Here is a 21,947-nt window from a genome sequence, read left to right on the forward strand (position 1 = left end):
ATCATCCCTGTATAAAACATATTACCTTGTCAGTGCAAGAGCACGGTTTATCCTCTCCTCCAGCCCTGTGGTCCCCAATGCTTTCCACATCATCCAGAACTTGAAAGCATCAGCACGCCGACTGCACTGAATAGATTTGTCCCCTGTATCGTATTGTACATCATAGAATTTATCTTGCTGGAAAAGATAGGTGGCTTCTGCCGAGTGACAGCGTTTAAGCAGGCCCTGTAAAGTAGAACAGATACCTGTGCGTTAGCATTCCATCAGCTAGTTACCTTGAAATCTGGACTTAAACATTGGACCTCATTTGTCTTCTTAAACTATGTAAAAAGTTCTTGAAAGTGATTTTTTTTCAGTTTTATATATAATGTTTTTTATACATTGGTATATTTAGTCTGTCTTTGTAATTTAAAAGACAAGTCCACCTAATAAAAGAAAAAGTTCTAAGTAAATTTGTAATATACATTTATTACAAATTTGGAATGGCTTTTGAGTTATTTGCATTTCTTTTTTATTCTCTCCCATGGTGACAAATTTTAAGCATTAAATGCATAAAATGTTGCGATAATTAATGTGAAACTTAACACCTCCTAGGAGCTACTGTACATATACCTTTGCAGAAGCTTAAGGAATAATTGGGCTCATTTATGCCCACAAGTATAGTGCAGTCCAATTTTGGATGCAAATCTAAGTTTTTTTCTCACAACGCAGAATTTAAAGCCTCAATTCCAGCAAGTAGAGTGTAGTTTTTGCCACACTTGGGGCAGATTGAGGTGGGTGTACTGATATGAAAACAGCATTAGTGTCTGCTTTTGGGACACAAGTACACAAGTCTCATACATCTATTGATGCAACCACCATGTCAACGGTGATGGTAGCTCCAGGGTTCAGGCCTGCATTTGTGGCAAGGCCACAAAGATCTGGGCCTAGGGCAGCATGCCGCCCAAGCCACACTGGAATTTTGCAAAACTTGCACACAGTTCTTCTTAAGGGGTGAGATCAATAAATAGTCACTTACTGCAAATATGTGGAAGTGCAAGGAGCATATATGGATGCAAGTACCTTTAACGAATAGGGTCAATGCACGCACAGCCTAGCATCTATTTTATCTCGGAAACACTTGCCTATATAAATGTGCTTTGCTCCTTCACACAGATTTCATTACTCTGGTCATGCTCTGTCATTACTTTAGTGGGGTGACAGTACAATTTGTCATTACTCTAGTATGATGTTATGCATTAACCCTTGACCCTCAATGTCAGTCCACTTATAATCTATAAATACCTATTAAATCATTTTTTGGTTTTTGCACTGTTCTACATAAATCACTTTGTTAAATGTGGGTATATATCCCTGTTCTGCACATGTAGCCCATATGACCAGCACTAACTTAAACCCATGCAAGTGCACCTAGATCTGTATATGATCCTGTTCATAACAGTGACACATTTTTTTTAATTGTATTGAATGGTGTTTCTCTGAAATATGATGCACTGTGTGATTTATTTGCTTCTTTGTTTTGTATAATTCTCAGAAATTCAACACTAGCTTTTTAAAAGTAAAATGATCTCTGAAAAAACTGTGATAGCTCATCAGGAACTGACATCTGTTTATATACTTTCATTTTGTGCACATTTTTGGAGCTCTGTAGTGTCTAGCCATAAAACCTAACTGCATTTCAACAGTACATTAAATACTGTCTCAAGAAAACAATTCAATCTTTTCTAAATGTTAGACAAATTGAATTTTGCTGCATTTCAGCAAAACAGAGTTCAATTTTCTTGATAACATACTCCCGATTCAGCTCTTTTTGCATTCAAAAGCAAAAAGCAAAGGTCATACTCTATATAGTACTGGAATGCTTAAACTGATCTGCTCCTATTATATTTATTGAATGATAACATTAAAGGGTTCTATTTGTGTGTAAATATGTTTACCTCATCAGTGTTGTTATCTTATTTGTATTTCAATAAACTAAACCTTCAATTTAGAATCTATTTAATCTTAGGTTATTACTTATGGGTGCCTCCATGCATCCTTTTTTTCTGAGGTTGTGAGATGAGAACAGAAGCAAATATCAGAGTTAGGCATATCCAAGTAGCACGAAGGTGCAACAGTTAGCACTGTTTCCTGGCAACAGCGAAGTGCTGGGTTCAACTTCAACCAAGGCACCATATGCAAGGAATTTGTATGTTTTTGCTATTTGCCTGGCTTTCCTCCCACACTCCAGAAACATAAATGCTTGGCCCTAGTGTATGTGACAGGGACTTTAAATGGTGAGTTCCACTGGGGTGGGGAATGATGTATAATCTCTATAAAGTTCTCCAGAATATATTGGTGCTATAAAATAAAGGATAATTATAGAGGAGTGCATTTGAAAATCAAAGCTTAAGCTGGTCATATATATATGGAGAAATTTAAGCTGCTGATTTAGCGCATTTAGACTAAAGCTGGCCATACACGTGGCGATCCGACGATGTTTCGTACGACCATCGGTCGCACGAAACATCGTCAGATCCGCCACACACCATTCAGGGCTGAATCGGCAGGTAAGGAGGTAGAAACAATAGGATTTCTACCTCCTTCTGCCGATTCAGCTCTGAAGGGAGAATTTTGGTCAGGCGCCTTCTATGGCGCCCGATCAAAATTTTCTAACCTGGCCGATCGACGAGCCGACCGATTTCAGCAGCTTCCTGCGACATCGGTCGGCTCGCTGACATACCATACACGCACCGATTATCGTACGAAACGAGGTTTCGTACGATAATATCGTTGCGTGTATGGCCACCTTTAGTCAGCAGTTTCTCCCATGTATACAGCCTTCCTGTCAGCCTCCCTAACAGATATGTGACCGAAAAACATGTAAAGTTAAAGAAGAACATATGGAAGGCTCAGTCTCTTAACCATGTTTTTGCTTTATTTCTCAAAGATTCATACACAACTAGTAAACTCATTCTGGGTCACAACTTAACTCTGTCCAGGCCTAATCTCTCCCTACAGCAAAATACTTCTCTCCCTCTCACTGACATTGCCAGAATGGCCTACCTCCTCCTTTTTGCTTCCTCTTTCCTTGAGCTTTTACTCATCTTTAAGAAATACTTTTTTACTTGTCAACCTTATAGGTCGCTGCCACCTACTAGCCAAACCATTAATAACTTAACTATCAACAGTGAAATAATTTGTATTTCGCCTTCTTACATTAAGGCAGATTTGAAGATTCTATTCAGTGAGGACTGCATTGATATAGGCATACCTATATCCTATAAACCCAATCCCAGGGGCCAAACGATTGGATCAGCCTAATTTAGCGCTGCATGTCAGAGGAGCAACTCTTTATGTGCAACTTTAGATACAAGAAGTAGTTTTACTGCTAAGGACCCTGAAAGTCAATTGCTCAGTCCTTCATGCCTCCCATTCTGAATCTAAAGAGCCTGCTGAGCCTATTAACACAGGCGAAACCTGAAGCTTACACTTACATCTAAAGAACTGGGTGCAGATGTCACTCGTCTGCCTAACATCTTAAATTACATCATGCAAACTTTCAGCTCAACTGAGTCCAGTTTCAAACAAAATGCGTGTGCAGCTGCATCAGTTTTAATAAATCAGTTACATTTTCGCCAGGTGCAATGCCCACTTGTGACTACAACAGTGCTGGAATTCTGGGGAAAAAAACTTGCCCATTGTGCTTGTGCTCACTACACTTATGGACGTAAACAGCCCCTTATACCTATATATTAAACCTCTACTTCCAAATTATATCAACTTAAAATAAATCATTACATTTATAAGTTCATAAAAGTTTTTATATTACTTATAAAAAGCTGGTCTTGCTATGTCAATGACTTAAGCTTAATTCAGGTCAGAGTAAAATAGCATGGTGGAATGGACTGTTGACAAGCAGAGAGTGTCAAAGGTGCATATTGCCTATAAACAGCTATGCTACGCAAACTTTGCACCTTTTGTTTCATTATCCCCATAGTGCTCTGCTCTATATCTGTGTTGTAAACATCTATGGCTTGTAGTGCAGACACAGCTGATTTGTACAGAGCATTTATAGAGGAGCTCAGCCAACTGTATTAAAACTGCAGGGAAATGTGCACATACACCGTTAATGGTCTCCGAATAGCAATCAAACACCATTTTTTTTTCCAAGCCTTCCTGGTAAAATGTTCAAAATATACAGTAGAAAAGAGTCATAAAAGCACTGAATGGCACATTGACTGCAAACAAGAAAATTACAGTCTATACTAATAACGCAAAAAGAGACTAAATAAAAATAATAAAATCAAACAAGTCAGTTTCATTCCCATATTCACAGACTTATATAGGGAGAAAATTACTTTTTGGCATTATCACATGACGTTCTGTCCAAAAGAGATAAATCAATGTTTAGGCTCTGAGGGTATCTACAATAGAGACTTTTACAAAATAATTACCTGGTTAGCTTTTGTGATTCTGTAAATATTTCACTGTATATTAGTTTTGTATATTAGCAGTTGTTTGTTTTGTATTGTAATATTGTAAAACACTTAAAGTGAAAAGTACATTAAAAAGTTGTGTGTCTGATTTTATAACTAGGCATTTTTTTCATTTAATAATCATTGCTTATTATATAAAATTACACAGACCATATATTGTTATACAAATGGGCACACAAAGCATGATCACAACGCCCATCACACACACTGCTTAAATTAGGGGAATGCTATGTGTTCCACATGCCATAATAAGCCCTTCCCACATTTATAATAAGCCTCACCCACAAACACTTTCTGGTTTTACCCACTTTAAAGGAAAGACAAGGTTAGCTATTTCATTCTGCTGAACAGTTTGATGCCCATAGATTTATCAAAATATGTGGCCTGCAGGAAGCCCAAAATGAAAATTGTAAATAAGACTTTTTTTTGGTTTGGCAATTCAGCTTCTGCAAACACAGCACACTGCCTGTATATTATTTAATACATATAAAGCACTCACCATTCACAATTAGTGCATTCCCCCTGGGGATGCAACACATTTCACAAAATATGGTGGAGGGATGGCACTAGGCATACATATCCACAATCTGATCAACACTGCATATACAAACACACTAAAACTGCTCTCCATGCATTATATTCCCTGTACTATCCTTGTATGTTTATATAATAAATCTGATCTTTGTGGGACTTCTGACTATGCTGGCAGAATACCAGAAAAATGCCACCACAACCTGTACATAGTCATATGTACAAGGCAAGACCTTGTGTGATGATAGGCAGGAATAAAAATTTTATATATCAATCGTTGATGCCTTTCAACTTATGTATGTTGCTCCATAAGTGTGGGGTACACATTGTCGGCATAACAGCTGTGACAACGTGAGTCAGAAGAAACATTCTCTACAGTATTGCCCTCCAACTTTGTGATCTAGATCTTTGGACTCAACAGTCTTTGCTTTTAAATATAATACTTCAAATCTTCAGGATCATGCTGTGCTTTCATCATGTGCTTCTTGCCCTTGGGGAACATTCAGTAACATTTCTACAGCATAACCCCAGTTATTAGTGCATATTGAAAATGGCACTGCCTTTTGTTTTAATAACAATATATCATTATGTTTTTCTACTTGTAATGGACTATTTATTATGCCTGGGAGTCCAGGCAACACAGAAAAGATTCATCATCTTTCCTGAACTGGGAGGAAATTGTTCCTGTTCTTCCCACACAAGCTTTGTATCTTTATTTGCTTTTTCCCTATCTAATTAGATAGGGATTAGGGTATTATTAGTTATATTAGAAGTCAAGGCATTTATACAGGTCATGAAACTCTGAGGTGACTTCTAATATCCTCATATTTTTCAGCAGGGGGTACTTAATTTATTATAATATACATGTTTCAGTGAGTTAAGTGACAGAAATTAAATCACTAAGCGCTGATTATAACTAATTACATCACTAAGCACTGTTTCTAAGGATATAATTTACAGAATATACATGGTTGTTGTGCATTATATTTCAATAAATACCAGCAGTAATAATATCACATTGTTCCTATGGACCTGTTTCTTATACAGAGATTGGAATAAAACCAGCACATTTTTGTTCTTTCCTATATCTTTCCTATGTATATCTGAACAATAATATCATTCCAATCATTATAAAAGGATATTTATTTTTTTCTGTCTTTATTAGCACTGCGAAACTGATTAAAGTCCATAAAATATAAAACAGTTCTTTTATCCTCTGTGCTGCTGTCAGGATTAGCCTTGTTTGCTTCATATTTTATATTCAGTACCACCAATTTATTCATGGCACCTAAGGGGAATTCATTTCACTGCACCAAAGGTCACAAAATAGCTTTATGTCTTGGAAAACCCATTTAGGGAAACATTTATGACAAATCATTGGTCTAATCCAAAGTAACACGCATTATCAGAGACTGTTAGGACTGTAGACCCCTTTCTGGAGTGCAGGTGATAAGGGAGGTTATTTTCATTGTGTGTTGCTTATCTAACTACAGACTAGTCAGTACAGATGATATTAATGTGAAATGAATCTAACTTGGCCCATAGCCTGCTGAGATAGAAATTGCTGTCAGTATCTCTGTCACAGCAGAATGCACAAGCATCCCTTTCATTTTCCCATGTGTTTGTAGAATACCTTTTGCATTGGCCAATAAAACATGTTATCAAACAGTAAACTGTATTCTTCCAATAAACTTTATGGAAAATCTATTGTTTCTCAGTTTTCTAAATTACATATTTGAAAAAAAAGTAATATCATATGATTAACATAAATTACAAATGCAGTAATAGAAAGGACCAAATACAAGATACAGAAAGCTGTAATAACACTGTGACACTGAATGTTATTGTATAAAATTAGAACTATAATTAAAAAAGGTTTGAATCAAAAATTATTTTCTCTCTTTACACTTTCAGTTCCTTAGTATGGAATCCCTTATCTGGAAACCTGTTATCCAGAAAGCTCTGAATTAAGGGATGGTCATTTCCATTTAAAGCAAATAATCTCAAATTGTTAAAAATGATTTCCTCTTTCTCTGCAATAATAAAATTGTGTCTTGTACTTGATCCTAACTAAGATATATGGGTTTATTTATAATGCCCCACACAAACGGTCATTTTTTTGCAGTTTGCCCACTGCATAGGGCATTTAGCAAGTAGCCACAGGACTGTTATTTGAATCTATGCGACCTGGCTTAGGCTGTGCTAAATTCAAAACGGCCGGGCAGGAGGAAGCAGATAGGTATCCTCCCCTACCCGCCCCTAACTCGCATGGAAGTTGCTAATGAGCAATAAGGGGTGCCCTCTGCTACCATAATAAACACCTGTTATAGAAATTCAGATACCGGAGGACATTTGAGGTAGAAGAAGTTTATTTATCACCGGTTCCATGTGATTCTGAGCAAGACTGAGTGACAAAAATAAAAGGATTAGGAGGGTTTTTTTAATACCCTTTTACAATTACATGTTAAACCAAGGTTCTGCAGAAGGCAGTATAGGGGAGTTACCTGTAGGGGTACAGCAAAGCCCTGGGAAAGAAAAGAGTTTCAGGGGTTTGTGTTTGCAGCTGGGCTCTATAACAGTAAAAGAAATGGTACATAGTGGACTTATAAGACCTGCTCTGGAGGGAAGATGAATCACTCGTTCTCCTTGCAGAAACATTTGTATCTGGCTGTACTGTAACTGTTATCTTTAGGGATTATGTAATGAACAGTCTAAACTGTACTACTTGTTTGCAATCAACATGTAGCATATACTGGTCAGCTGTTTAAAAACACACTTTGGGGATTGGGTTCTATTGGTTACTAGATATGGGCAAACTTTGAACATTTTATCACATGAGCCCTTAAAGGAGGAGGAGAGGTTAAAACTAAATAATATTTATCAGAAAGCTCTATGTAAATACAGCCATAAACATGTACAGCACTGCTGCTCTGAGTCATCTGTGTAAAGAAACACTGCACTTCCTTTCTTCTATTCTGTACACAAGCTTCCCTTTCAGACTTCCTTCTCTCAGCCAAAACCTCTAAGGCAAAGGCATAAGCCTGCACAGCTTGCTCCTCTCTCCCACTTCCTCTCCCTTTCCCCTCCCTTCTGCCTCCTCCTCCCTCCCCACAGCAGTGAGAGACGAGTCAGCAAGAGATATGTAGACAGGGAAGTGACATCAGACCAAGCTAAAGTTGCAACTGCTACCTTAAATAGACAGAGAGAACTTCTAGGGCTGTTTACTCAGGAATGGTAATGCATTCTACTGAACAAATATAGAGTTCTAGTCTGCACTATTGTGACTAATCTATTGCCAATAAACTCTCTCAGTAGCTTTCCTTCTCATTTAGGACAAGGAGAGCCCAAAACAGGGGGGTGCCAGAATCTTAACCACCCCCTAGTGAATTCAAATGCTACATTTCCACTCTGGAAAGGTTGCCCCTTGAAGGAAAAAATGTTCCTAACTGGCACTGCCACTTACCTCTTCAGTTGCTTTTCAGACCTATACTCACGCATGCACAGCAGAATAAAACATTCGGAGCTAGGGACCCCTGGGAAAGGTAACTAAAATGGCTTTTCAAGTCTTTTAAGTGTCTAATTATAACAGTCCTTTCCCTGCGAGATTTTTGGTAGGTTTAGATGTGCTACAGTAATAGTGAGTTGCTAGGAAACACATTTTTCCCTTAAGTCTGGAAACACAGATTCAACAATGTCAGCAAGCTATCAGTTTCCTTCTTGAATCTACTTTGTAGATTCGGTTTGGTTTGATTCCAGATATGGGTTTAGTGTATCTTATCTGACAGAGTCTAGCCATTTATGTTTTCAAAAATGTCTAATGCCAGGAGAAATGTACTGTATAATGAATATTTAACCTGCACTTTGCTGGACTGTATATTCCATTGTAATAAATACCATATGAGTAATACTATATCTGTTATGATTCAGTTTTGCAACTCTACCATTTTCCCCCGCTATTCTATTGCTCCACATTCTATTTAATATAACACTGGATTTAAACTGCTACTATTTGGGGCTTTGGTGCCATAGTTTTTTACTCAAGTTCCAATGACAGGATCATTTATCTTCTGTGGAATATTAATTACAAGTAACAGTTACAGTCACATTTCATTTTCATAATAGCAATCCAAGCAAAAATCATTGCAGATCATAATAGCAGTGAAGCATTTGGGAATTATATCTAGAGCCTGTTCAGTGAAGAGTGCTTCTTTATATTGTGTTTAACACCCTGCAGTGTGGGCTCTGTACTTGCTGTTCACTAAAAGGAAACAGATATGAGTGTGTCGCGGAGCTCTCATTTGCAGAATAACAAGGTAATGCCCATTTAAAATTTGATCTTGATATTACTCGTCCATCTTTCTTTCATATCTAGCCCATATTTTTTTTTTCACAACTAAAGCAACATTGTACAAGGTGTCACCATTATTTAGTCAGTACTTCTCCTGGGATCATAGGATTCACAGTGCACACAAACAAGCCAAGGCACACATACATGCTAGGTCACATCAGCCAATTAACAGACAGAGTTCTGTCTTTTGCTTCCACACTACTTCCTGTTACAGTTAGAGCTATATTATTTCCTGTCAGGTGATCTTTGAGGGAGCACACAGCCCATCACTAAATGGTGGATCAAGGGAAAGGATGTAAAAGGGCAATATTTACTGATATATATTACAGTTTGGCGAGATTCTTTAATTGGTCACTTAACATAAAATAAACTGTTAGTTAAGTATTCATTCTGGGGGGTATAGTTTTCCTTTAACCTATTCATTAAACAGAGGGAAAAAAACAATGACCTCAAAACTGAAACACAAGTTTGTTTTTTTTCACAAATTCTAATTTATAAAATTAGAATTTGTGAATTAGGTTTTTTTTCCACTTCAAATAAACTTGAAATTTTAACAAACTCAAATGTTTTCAAATGCATGAAAAAACATGAAAATAATAACTTGACTGAATAAAACTGGCCAAAAACAAACTTGACTGCATTGAAATTGTAATCTACTCATCATTTTCAGTGGGCCTACAAACTCTACATGAACTTGCATGCTTCCAGAAGCCGAAGTTTTACATTTGAGTTTTGGAAACCCTAATTCAAATTCTGGAGTTTTGCAAAAAAAAAAAAAAAATTAATTGTGGAAAAAATTTGAATTCGAAAGTTGATAAATCAGCCCCTTAGACGTGAACCCCTAACTTAAAACACTATAATAGCTAATCTTTTACCCTTTATCCCTGCTCCCACCCTTCACAGTTGTATATTTACATAAAGAGCATCTGAAACAGAATTTTCACAAAATCTTATTATATTTTATGTGCATTACACACCCCTTTAGCACTTTTTAGGGAGCTTTTAGGACATTGTATTATTTCCAAATAATAATGTTCTGTCTTGCACTTAAAACACAGAGCCCTATAATTACTCCAAGTAGGTATGTGCGCCTTGTCATATAGATGTTGAATTCTGTATCTCTTTATAGATGTCTTAGATTATGGAGTGGCTGTATCCTGTATGAAGGTATCTCTCTCTCTTTCTTATATATTGTTAATTGAGGGAGATTGATGTTTTATCTACAGCACTGCAATGTGGTAAAAAATAAATTTTTAATGTAGAGAAGTTTAGATTTGGCATCTCCAGGGAATCTGGAAAACTACAGCTGCTGAATTACAAGAAGAGTTTTAAGATTACACCTGTCATTATCTTTTGACAGACACAGAAGCGGACACAAGTTCTAGTTCAAGGTCAAAGATGTCTAGTAAAGGCAGGATCAGCTTCTCATTGCTCCCTGTGGGTTTTGGTTGTCAATCGTGAACCCATGTGCCAAGAGTTCATTAGCTTAACTGTAATCACATCACAATCACAATTATTTTACTGGGATACAAAATGATTTGTTATTAATACATTTTATTTTTCAGTAGTATAATATATTTACTTTGATTAATGAGGACAAACTTTTCATTATTATTTAGTCTTAATTATTTTAGAAATACATTTAACTTCAAATAATGAGTTCTTGTCCTGTCTTGTTTAAAGGTTTTATAACTGTTGTGGATTTGAGAAACCTCTGCTCTGCTACATAACTGAAACATAAAACTGGTAATCTGAATGCTTTACATAGCTTCCAGAATAGTGACTAGTCAATGTACCTAGATGCAAGCTCAGACCTGGCCTATACAGTCCTGAGTTATGAGAAATTTCTAGTTCTCTATTTTTTGGCCTCAATGACGTCATTAAGATAGTTGTCCCTCTGTAAATGCACTTCCTCTAGAGTAGGCCACGTGGAGCTATTAAAGGGGAATAAAAAATGTGAATCGAGTGGTTTCCTGAGCACTATTTGTGATACATTTCTGTTTTTAATGGTTTTTACAATATCAGTTGGGCCCTGCATCCCCCAGTCTGACCCTGTATTTAGGCACTTCCTGAATATCCAGTTATATCCTATATATCCAGTTCCTGTATATCCAGGTTGCTGACTCTCTAGGGCTCATTTACAATGTAGTCGTTGAATGGATTGATGTGATTTATTAAAGATACTTTTGTCTGAAGCCACTTCTGTCCTTGCACCTGTACAGTTGCGCTGCATCTGTCCTACCTCCTGTGGAAAATTATGCATAAATGTGCCTATTGATGCTGGAAGAACTTTGGAACTATCACCACCTTGTAGGTAGCAGTTGCTCCATGGTACCCCATATGCAAACATCAATAGGCACAATAGGTCCTTGCAGCTAAACTATAAGAGATGCCATTTTGATGTTAAGGTCCAAGAAATTACACAATTCCCATGATAAAGAATTTTCAGCACTATTGTGTCCAATTGCTATGTATCCAAAAGCAATTGCATGTATTTTGTTGCTTCAGGTACATTCTCCCCACACTGATTAACTGGAGTGATAAGAAAAGCTCTGCATTGTGGGTAAGAAAAAACATGGTGTAGTTGCATTATACTGTACATACTGCACTTGTTGTTGTAAGTGCACCTTTCTGACTTTTAGAAATAGCTTTAAAGTGTTAAAAAGCTTTTAGAGCTTTAGAAATAAAGTCAAAAGCCTAGTTTTAGCAGGCTGGTCTGCCCTAAATTTATCCATGCTATTTTTATTGAAACTGCCAAATCTCAAACTGCTAGCAAGCCTGATGGTATATTTTGTTTTGTTCAATAGTGATACTGTTGAAAAAAAATACAGATTTGTCCACAAATCATTTTCCAAGTAACTTTTAATTCATATTCACCCAGAAAAGATTTATAGCAATAAGTTCAATCGCTGATAGACTTCCATTCCCTGAAAAAAAATGCAATGCTTGTTCTTATTCAAGGACTTAAGGAATTTGGTAGGATGTTATATTTCAGTGCTGCTGCTAAACTCTGATACAACACAGAGAAAAGAACTGCTCAAAATCATTACTATCAAATAAGCACATATAAAATAATGTGAAGTTCTGGGAATCCTTTTTGCATCCCCATTTTAAGTTGAAATAATGTTTTTTTTTAGTAGTAAGTATCGATTATTTTGTTTGGTCTGCAGGCCCCTGAAGTGCCTATAAAATCACAAATTTGTTTTTTTTAATTAAAACGGCAGCGGCAGTGGACTTGGGGGGTAAGGGGGGTCCAAAGGCGAGCACAGAAAAAGTGACATCACATGCACCCATACACGTGACGCCACTTCCACAATGTAGGGACCACGTGCAACTTCACTCTCGCAACGTAGGGGCTGTTAGGTTCGGTGCCACCCTAGGCCCTGGTGGTCGGACACTGCACCTAGCACTGGATCACAAATCCTTACCTAGGCAGAGAGCACTGTGTTGGCAGGTGCTAGGAGGCTATGTCCTAATGTCTGCCATAGGTCAATCAGTAATTACAGGGCCTCACTGGTGCTCCAGAACTATCTGAATGATGTGCAAGAAAGGTGACCCGCAGGAGTCAAGTAGGGGGTGGGAGGGGGATGCCTAAGTGCCTTCCCCTGTCTATTCTTCATGAATACAGCATTGCTAAATACAGGCAGTGTTATATTCATAAGGTGAACTAAGGTCTCTGTGCTCCAGAGTGCAAAGACCAGCTGCAATTTTTCAAAGTAAAGGGCAAGGCACAAAGTGCACAAATCATGACAGATTGCACCTGTTTTTTTGCACACCACACTGCACTTACAAAATGACCCCCAGCAAGATACAATATTTCTCAGTATATTCTGCCTATTTTTCTTATATCTACAGTATGTATGGGCTACATTATTATAAATATGTTCCATTAAGAAATATGTTAATTTTTGCGGCTGTTGCATTTATTCTGATGTTTGAAGACATTTCAAAGCTATGTCTAGCTGATTTAAATTTATGCTGCCTTAATTCTATGCAGTGGCACATTAACCTAACATTCGCGGGCAGGCCTGATAAGGCAGCAGCACGAGGTTCATATCTAAATAAACTATACAAAGTTCTTACAAGCTCAACTTTGCAATTTATCTTCGGGAAATTGAAGCGATTACTGAAGCACATCACTGTTTCACTTCAAATAGATTGTGTGAAGCAAGCTTGACTACGTTTAAAAGGTTTGTAAATGTATCGACGAGGTCAATAGAGTGGATTATGTGTTTGGATTTCAAAAGGGTTTCATGCTGTGCAGTTCAAAAATAATTGCTGCAATGATTTACATTGTGAGCAAACAAAAATGTTATTGTACATATGTTATTTCTCCTAACCAGTGCTCAGCAATTGTGCCTTTCTTCAAATGTGGTGCTGTTTGCTCTAGAAGGGGCAGCTAGTGGCCAGAACATGGGCAGCTAGTGGCCAGAACATGGGCACCCCCCCCCCCCTCATGGGAATACCCCCTTGCTTGCACATCATTCAGATTGCATCCAGCAGGCAGAAGTGCTCTGTGGACAAGTCCAATGCGTTACAAAGTTGAGCTTGGCTCATATAGGATGAAATATTGCACATCTACCCATAGGATTCGTAGGCCACTGAAGCCCTTTTTAAAAAGTATATAGCAACAGAATTACCTTTGGAATTACCTTTTTTCTAAGAGGGGTCATTTAAGACCCTTTGTACTTATTCCCTAAGCACTTGTGCCCCCCTTGGTGCTGTGCTCTGCACTGAGCACAGAATAAAAAATCTGGCCCCCTGCCTGCCCAGCCCTCCGTAATACAGCTCTAACTCACAGAGCAGAGGCCTTGGCTATTTGTACAAAAACATGGGCAACTGCACTTTGCACACTGCATTTGAATTCGCAAATGAGCCCACAGAAGAGGGCTCTGACCAAAAATACTCAAAGCTTCAGGAAAGGTACATATGGAAGAATAGGAATATCTATAATGTGATGAGGCAGCTTTACGGCTGTACCCCCGGACATGTTTGTAGTGGGGCTGCATCATTGAGATAAGATATACTTATACAGTGGAATAGTTGTAGTTGATAATGTTGGAATAGGCGTTGTGTTTTCTAATAAGAAAGCAGACACAAACAAGATCATTTTAGACATAGAATTTAGTGACAGTTGGTGATGGATGCTTTTATGAGTCTGGTTCCTGGCTGCTTTTATTGTCGACTGGGATGATCACACATTGACCCAGATAAAACACAAGAGATCAGCTAACTTCAGTATGTGATCAAAGCCTCATTAGTCTTGTTGCTGTGATTAAGGCATGCTATACAAAAGATCACCACTGCTGTGATTCATAAAAATAATTTTCTAAATTTCATTATGAAACTGGGAAAGAGCTTATTATCTTTTATTATGAACATAAACAAGAACTGCAACATCAAAGGGGATTTAAAAGCAAGCAACCTCAAGGGCTAAAATGTCTTTTATAAAGCAAAATGATTAATTATAAAAGCTAATTAATCTATGGGCCCAAACATATATAGAACATATATAGAAAAATACATAATTTTATTTTTGGACCGTTTGTATGTGACCGTGTACATTGCTTACACAGCGAAATTGCAGCTCGTGTTTTTTTTCCTTTGTAAAAACCAACTTTTTTGTTATATGAAAAAGAAAAAATGGCAACATTTTAAAACAAATTTTAGTACGAAACTCTACTAGGCAAAAAAGTTTACTCATCCCTATTCAGCAGGTTGAACTTTATGAAACTTTAGTTTCTTTCCTGTAAACACATAATTAAGCTGCATCTTTTTTGCACTATGTCATACTACATATTTATGCAGGTCAATCAGTAGTTTTTATTTGCTGGTTACAAATACTGTCTTAAAGCTTGCCTAATGAAATTGTAGAGCATAAGCACCATTAGTTCTTTTCTATGGAGTTGTGAGCATTAACTAGGTCAGGGATCCCCAACCCTTTTTACCTGTGAGCCACATTCAAATATGAACAGAAGCATAAAAATGTCCTATGGGTGCCAAATAAGGGCTGTTTTTGGCTATTTGGTAGCCCCTATATGGACTGACAGCCTAAATATGGTAGTACACCTGTTTGTTATGCAAACAAAACTAGAAATTTAAAAAATAAGCACCTGCTTTGTGGCCATTTTGAGCAACATCCAAGGGGTTGGCGAGCAACATGTTATTCACAAGCCACTGGTTGGGGATCACTGAACTAGGTGGTAGAAGTTGTACAATAAGTTAAGAGAGAGGTGTTGTAATTAGGGATGCACCAAATCCACAATTTTAGGATCCAGCCAAACCCCAAATCCTTTGTGAATACCAAACTGAATCCAAAGAGATAAAAAGAGAACTGTACCCCTTGCGCGTGGTGAAAAAATTTTGACTTCCATGTTTATGTGACAAGAAGTCACATGTTTAAGGCTTCGGATTTGGTTCGGCCAGAGGCATGGTTTCTACCGAATCTAAATCCTGCTGAAAAAGGCAGAATCTTGGCCGAATCCCAAACCGAATCCTGAATTCGGTACATGCCTAGTTGTAATGTGTGGGATGCACAGGAATTGGCTCCTCCCTCCCACTACAAGCTATTTCGGCTCTCAGACTTGTGACAACACATAAGGGATCATTATAGAGTGCTTCCACTTCCTCCACAACAACTTATTATGCTCAGGAATGAGTGTAAAACAAGAGTCAGTGATTCCCTAATACCTACAAATCTTATAACCTTATAACCCCTATAATAAAAGGGGTTTGTCCTGCTGCAGTATACCTACTTTACTGAAGTTTTGGTCAAATTGTTTTGCGAGCAAGGAAAAGACATTCACTGTGGATACAAACATTTAGATATCCCTGTAAGGCTTCATTTGATAGTGGTATGTATTAACTAATGAGAATTTGGAAATTGCATTGGATGTATTTTGTTCATGACAACAAATCTTGCAGATAAATAAACAGTGACTATCCCAGAGGATTCTGAAGGACAATGACAGACTGACGGGCAGAATAGCTACATGGCATATGAAAATTAGTCATGCTCTGCATTGCAGTGTACTAGACAACCAAGCCATCGTCTTATTTTAAAATGCATGTCAGAGGAGCATGTCTTTCTCTGCCTGCACTAAACAATTATATCAGAACAACAATAACAAACAGCTGGTGATACAAGGAAAAAATGCACTGTTGAAAATTTCCTGGACTGACATATTTTAAATGTAAATTATTGGATTCTTCATTAAAAAAAGATCACTCTGTGTCAGAGAGTAAAGTGGTTGAATTGTGTTGGGTACTGGTTATCACTATCCAGCCCTTTATGTGAAAACAGGTACCTCTACCACAATGGTGTATTATATATAAGTATTTTTACATGTTAATTTGCACCTTAATGATTTCAGAACGGGGTCATTTCCCAAAGCTACAGAGGCAATGCTTCATGTAAAAGCCATAAGAGGGTGTTCCTTAGCACTTTAAAGCTTGCATCTTTAGCAATAGTATTTGCAAGCGCTCTTCTTGCAAGGTGATGAGTGCAGCTTATATTGATGCAGAGTAGTCCTATACTTATGCCTGCCTATACTCAGTCTGTCTGTTCTGACTGACATGCAAGTAAACAGCATATTTGAATAGGGCAAGCTGCAAAAACATCATACATTTGTACTTTCTATACCCCATTTTTAATAAATGAGCCCCTTTTGGTTTGTATTTTTCTTGTGGCCATGTTTTTTTTTATTATAATTTAATATCTCATTACCTGGCTTCCTATTTTTTATTTAGATATGTGCTTCAGTTCTAGCATTAGAATGATATTTGCTATATATAGAATTGAAGAGTCTCAAATTTCAACTCTGATTAAAACAATCAATCACTTCCCTAATAAATTGAAATATTCTCAGAGGTTTGGTCTGGTGTAGTGTGTACACGTGATCAGTTTTAATGATGACACAAATCAAATGAGACTATATTCACTTAAAATATAAACTGTATTAGTTATTCTATTTTCAATTGTGGCAGTTTAACTGAGCTACTAATATTTAATTGTGGTCCGTTTGTCTTGTTTATGAGGCACATTTCGTGACCTGCATTTAGGATACTGTACACTGAGTGCTTATACATTAATCACTAGCTTATTAGTACAGTTTCAGGCACAGCTGTGAAGCTGTTGCTGGACGCTTAACAAGTACAAGTGTAGTATATATTACTTGGAATGCAGGGATGTGGGGTTTTCTAAAAAACAATTGGAGCATCATAAAGGCTACATATAACATTTAAAAAAGCAATAGAATATTTTGTACAGGTATTGGACCCCTTATCCGGAAACCCATTATCCAGAAAGTTCCGAATTACGGAAAGGCCATCTCCCATAGACTCCATTTTATTGAAATAATTCACATTCTTAAAAATGGTTTCCTTTTTCTCTGTAGTAATAAAACAGTACCTTGTAACTGATCCCAACTAAGATATAAATTAATACTTATTGGAATCAAAACAATCCTATTGAATTTAACTACTGTTTAAATAATTGTTTTAGTTGACTTAAGGTAGGAGATCCAAATTATGGAAAGACCCCTTATCCGGAATACCCCAGGTACCAAGCATTCTGGATAACGGGTCCCATACCTGTACAAGGTATTTGTCTAACTACAGTTCTATGGAAAATGGTATTCCCATATTACAGAGCTTTCTAGATAAAGGATTTCAGGATAATGTATTCCATTATCTTAGGGCAAGTATAAGAGGTTTGGGGGGTACTAGCTGTTGCATTCCAAGTAATCTAAACACACTCGCCACAGCAAAAGGGGCAATTCAGGACATTTGCCCTCACCTTTTGAATTAAAATACAATAATTATCACAGTGGCAAGAATTAGCTCAGTGCAATTGCTTGTAGAAGGACACTGTTATATTAAAATAGACTGTTGCTTTAGTTTGCAGCTGTGATTTTCTTGCAGCTGCATTTTCATTCCCTTTAGATGAATACAACACAACTGTATTTTTTATTGTTTTAGGGGATGTTGGAGATGATCTGAATTGTATTCATTATTACCGGTAGTACTGACATTGCTCAGCATTAATTTAATTTTCATGTTTTAAGGCGACAAACTGCATTTATTATACTATACATAACTTCATGTAATATTTTATAAATGTATTTATGTTTGAGACTTGTCCAAACACATTGTTACTTTTATTACTGCTGCGGTTGCTGCTTTGAGCCCTATATTAATCGACTGTGAAAAGAAAGCTGAATTCATTTTTTTATCCCCACTGTTCTACCGCAACGTTATAACATTATATTAGCGGAGGAGTCCATTTTAATTTCATATTTGAAACAATAAAATAAATATGCAAGAACTTACAGAATTGTCTCTCACAAGCAGAGCACAGCACTGGATTCCAGCCATCAACATTTTGTGTGGATTCCATGCCACTGAATCAGCCCTAGTCAAAAGCAGAAGGATTTTCTAATGTGAGACTGTGACACAGTGGAAAACCGTAAGCTGTTACACACATAAGTAGAATATTAAAGATACCTGTGGATACCATGCAAACATTTTCTGTACTTCTGAGACATTAAAGCAGAGCCTCCCCAAGATGCCTAAAGAGACAGAAAACATAATGAAACAACAAGCTGAGCCGTGCATTGTTCTGTTCATGAGGGCATTTTTTTTTTAGAAAAAATATAAAACTGGAAAAGTTGTGTAATGTTAAGGAAAAAAAAATGGATGAAACATCTCACCAATTGGCAACAGGTCGGTAACATGATGCATGTGCATATAAAGAGTAGATCCCAGAGAGGCTGGGTCAGACAACCATTTACGTACAGTACAAAATATCATTAAAAGATAATCAGAGAATCCAGATAAATCTTTGTTTGCAAGGGACAAGGCCATACGCCATTATTGGTGGAAATCAATGCATGGGATCAGCAATACTTCCAAGATCATTGTCTGTGAATACAGTTTGTTGCTGCATCGACAAACACAGGTTAACTCTCTACCTTGCAGAAAAGAAACCATATATAAAAATGATCCAGAAACATCCCCACCTTTACGGTGTCCAAGCTTATTTAATATGGACTGAGTCAACGTGGAGAACTGCAATCTGACTAATCAAAATTATTATTATTTTTTTTTTTGAAAATCATGAATGCCACCCCTCCGGACAAAGGAGGAGAAGGACCATCCGGTTGATAAGAGTGCACACCTCAAAATCCAGCATCCGTAATGGTACTGGGGTGCCTTAGTGCACATGCCTTAAGCAGCTTGTACATTTGGGAAGGCACCATTAATGCTGAACAATATATACAGTTTTTGGAGCAACATATGCTGTCATCCAGATGTCCTTTTTTTAGAGAAGGCCTTGCTTATTTTAGCAAGACAATGCTAAACCACATTCTGCATCTATGCTTCTGGGTGCTATACTGGCCTGCCTGCAGTCTATACCTGTCACCCACTGAAAACATTTGGTGTGATACAAAACATACAACAAAGGATACCCCCGAATTGTTGTGCAGCCGAAACCCTACATCAGGCAAGAATAGAACAACATTTACATTCAAAACTACAGCAATTGGTGTTATCAGTTCACAAATGATTAAAAGAAGAGGTAATGCAGCACATATTTTTCAGATAACAATAACATTTCTCAGTTTTGCCATCTGATAAGTAGTCTTTGTACGACTTGCAATTTAAAGGAACAGTAAAACCAAAAAATAAAAGAGCTTTAAAGTAATAAAATTATAGTGCACTGTTGCCCTGCACTGGTAAAACTGGTGTGTTTGCTACAGTAACACTACTATAATTTATATAATAAGCTGCTGTGTAGCCATGGGGGCAGCCATTCAAGCTGGAAAAAAGGAGAAAAGGCACAGGTTACATAGCAGATAACAGATAAGTTCTGTAGAATACAATAGTGTTTTATCTGTTATCTGCTATGTGCCTGTGCCTTTTCTCCTTTGAATGGCTGCCTCCATGGCTACACAGCAGCTTATTTATATAAATTATAGTAGACTTTCTGAAGTAAACACACAACTTTTACCAGTGCAGGGCAGCAGCACATTATATTTTAGTTACTTTTATACACTTTCATTTTTTGGTGTTACTGTTCCTTTAATATAGGGTTTAAAACATGCGCAAATCATTTGCCTTTCATTTATTTTTTACACAGTGTTGCAACTTTTCTGGAAACAGGGTTGTACTTGCAACTGCTAAGTATACGTTTAAGTGGTTGATCTTCTGGTCTTGTGTTCATACTCAATATGTGGGTACCCAGAAGTGCAAATTTGGGGAATAAGTTCCTTACACGAAGTGCACATCTCAGCAGGGACATTAGACATGACAGGAGGTCTTCAGTATTTCCCTGCTGAAGGAGACCTCTAAAGGTGGCCATACACGAGCCGAATCTAGCTGCCGATATCGATCCCTTAGACAGATTTGGCAGCTTGGCCCGTTTATGGGCACTAACGACAGGCCTGCCCGACATCTGGCCTGAAATCGGGCAGATCTCGATTGGGCAGGTTTGAAAATTAGTCAGATCAGGGACTGTATTGGCTCGCTGATGCGGTCCCCGAACCGATATTCTAATTCAATCTTTTGGCCCCAGGGCCCGATATTGCCCACCCGTAGGTGGCCACCTTAAGAAATGCTTTCAATTCGAATGCAGACTAGCCAGAGATGGCCATATTGTTTTCTTTCAATCTACTAATAGCATAAATACATGATCTAGTGTAGATCACAGTCTCCTAAAACCTTATTATATATAACACAAACTTAATAGAATACTTTGTATAAGCTTATATACTGTCGCTTTCAGCCCTAGTTCTTTTAGTTCTTTTCGTGAGCGCTGTATATAGATAGATAGATAGATAGATAGATAGATAGATAGATAGATAGATGTTAGATGTTATTCACACAATGTGGTAGGGAGAGCCCTAAGAGCCCTAAGACTAAAACAGCCACCAATCACTTCCTCCGTAAATCATATAATAATTCCCCAATAAACGGAGGATAAGAATCTGATTACAAGGTCTCCAACACTGTCGTAGTTATCTGTTTGTCTGTATCTCAGATCAATCCATAGAGACAGTCTTTCAACAAAGACCTAAGTTCTTAGTCAAAACTAGGTGTGATTTTGAAATACCCACACTAAGGGGGGCATTTACTAAAGGTTGTGTTTTTTTCACACGTTGTTTTGTGCAAAAATACAATCATTTTTCACAAAAATATTTAATTAATTAATCAAAACTGTGACAAATCCAAAAGTAAAAATATATCATCTAAAAGCTGTTGAGGTAATGTAGAAGCCCATTGCAGATGTTCATTTTCAGATGGCTAATCTTTCTTTGCTCTGTGCTTTTAGCGATTTTTGGGGGTTTTAGATGCTTTCATTTGTGTAACAAAACAATTGTGTTTTTTGTGTTTTCCACCATTTTTTTGGGCTGTTATAATAAATCACTTGGCATTAGTAGTTTTAGAGAAATATTATTATTTGTGGCTTCAAAAACCACTAAAATAAGACTGTTGATATATGGGCCTAAAAAAGGACAGCTGCTATCGGCTTCTATATGACCTCAACAGCTTTTAGATGGCGTATTTTTACTTTTACAGTTATAACAGTT

The 21,947-nt window shown here is 37.3% G+C and overlaps 1 protein-coding gene across 3 annotated transcripts in view; it reads right to left on the bottom strand.

The window, feature by feature from the left end:
- Positions 1-21,947, bottom strand: part of gadl1 (glutamate decarboxylase like 1) — a 119,492-nt gene that overhangs the window by 36,236 nt on the left and 61,309 nt on the right. For all 3 annotated transcript variants that reach the window (XM_031903417.1, XM_012964839.3, NM_001045610.1), the window contains 3 exon segments: positions 18,862-18,926; positions 18,688-18,769; positions 26-225 (listed from right to left, as the gene is read on the bottom strand). In XM_031903417.1, coding sequence (XP_031759277.1) covers positions 26-225; positions 18,688-18,769; positions 18,862-18,926 — 347 coding nt within the window.

The sequence above is a fragment of the Xenopus tropicalis genome, chromosome 6 (genome assembly GCF_000004195.4).
Source record: "Xenopus tropicalis strain Nigerian chromosome 6, UCB_Xtro_10.0, whole genome shotgun sequence".
NCBI classification, from domain to species: Eukaryota; Metazoa; Chordata; class Amphibia; order Anura; family Pipidae; genus Xenopus; species Xenopus tropicalis.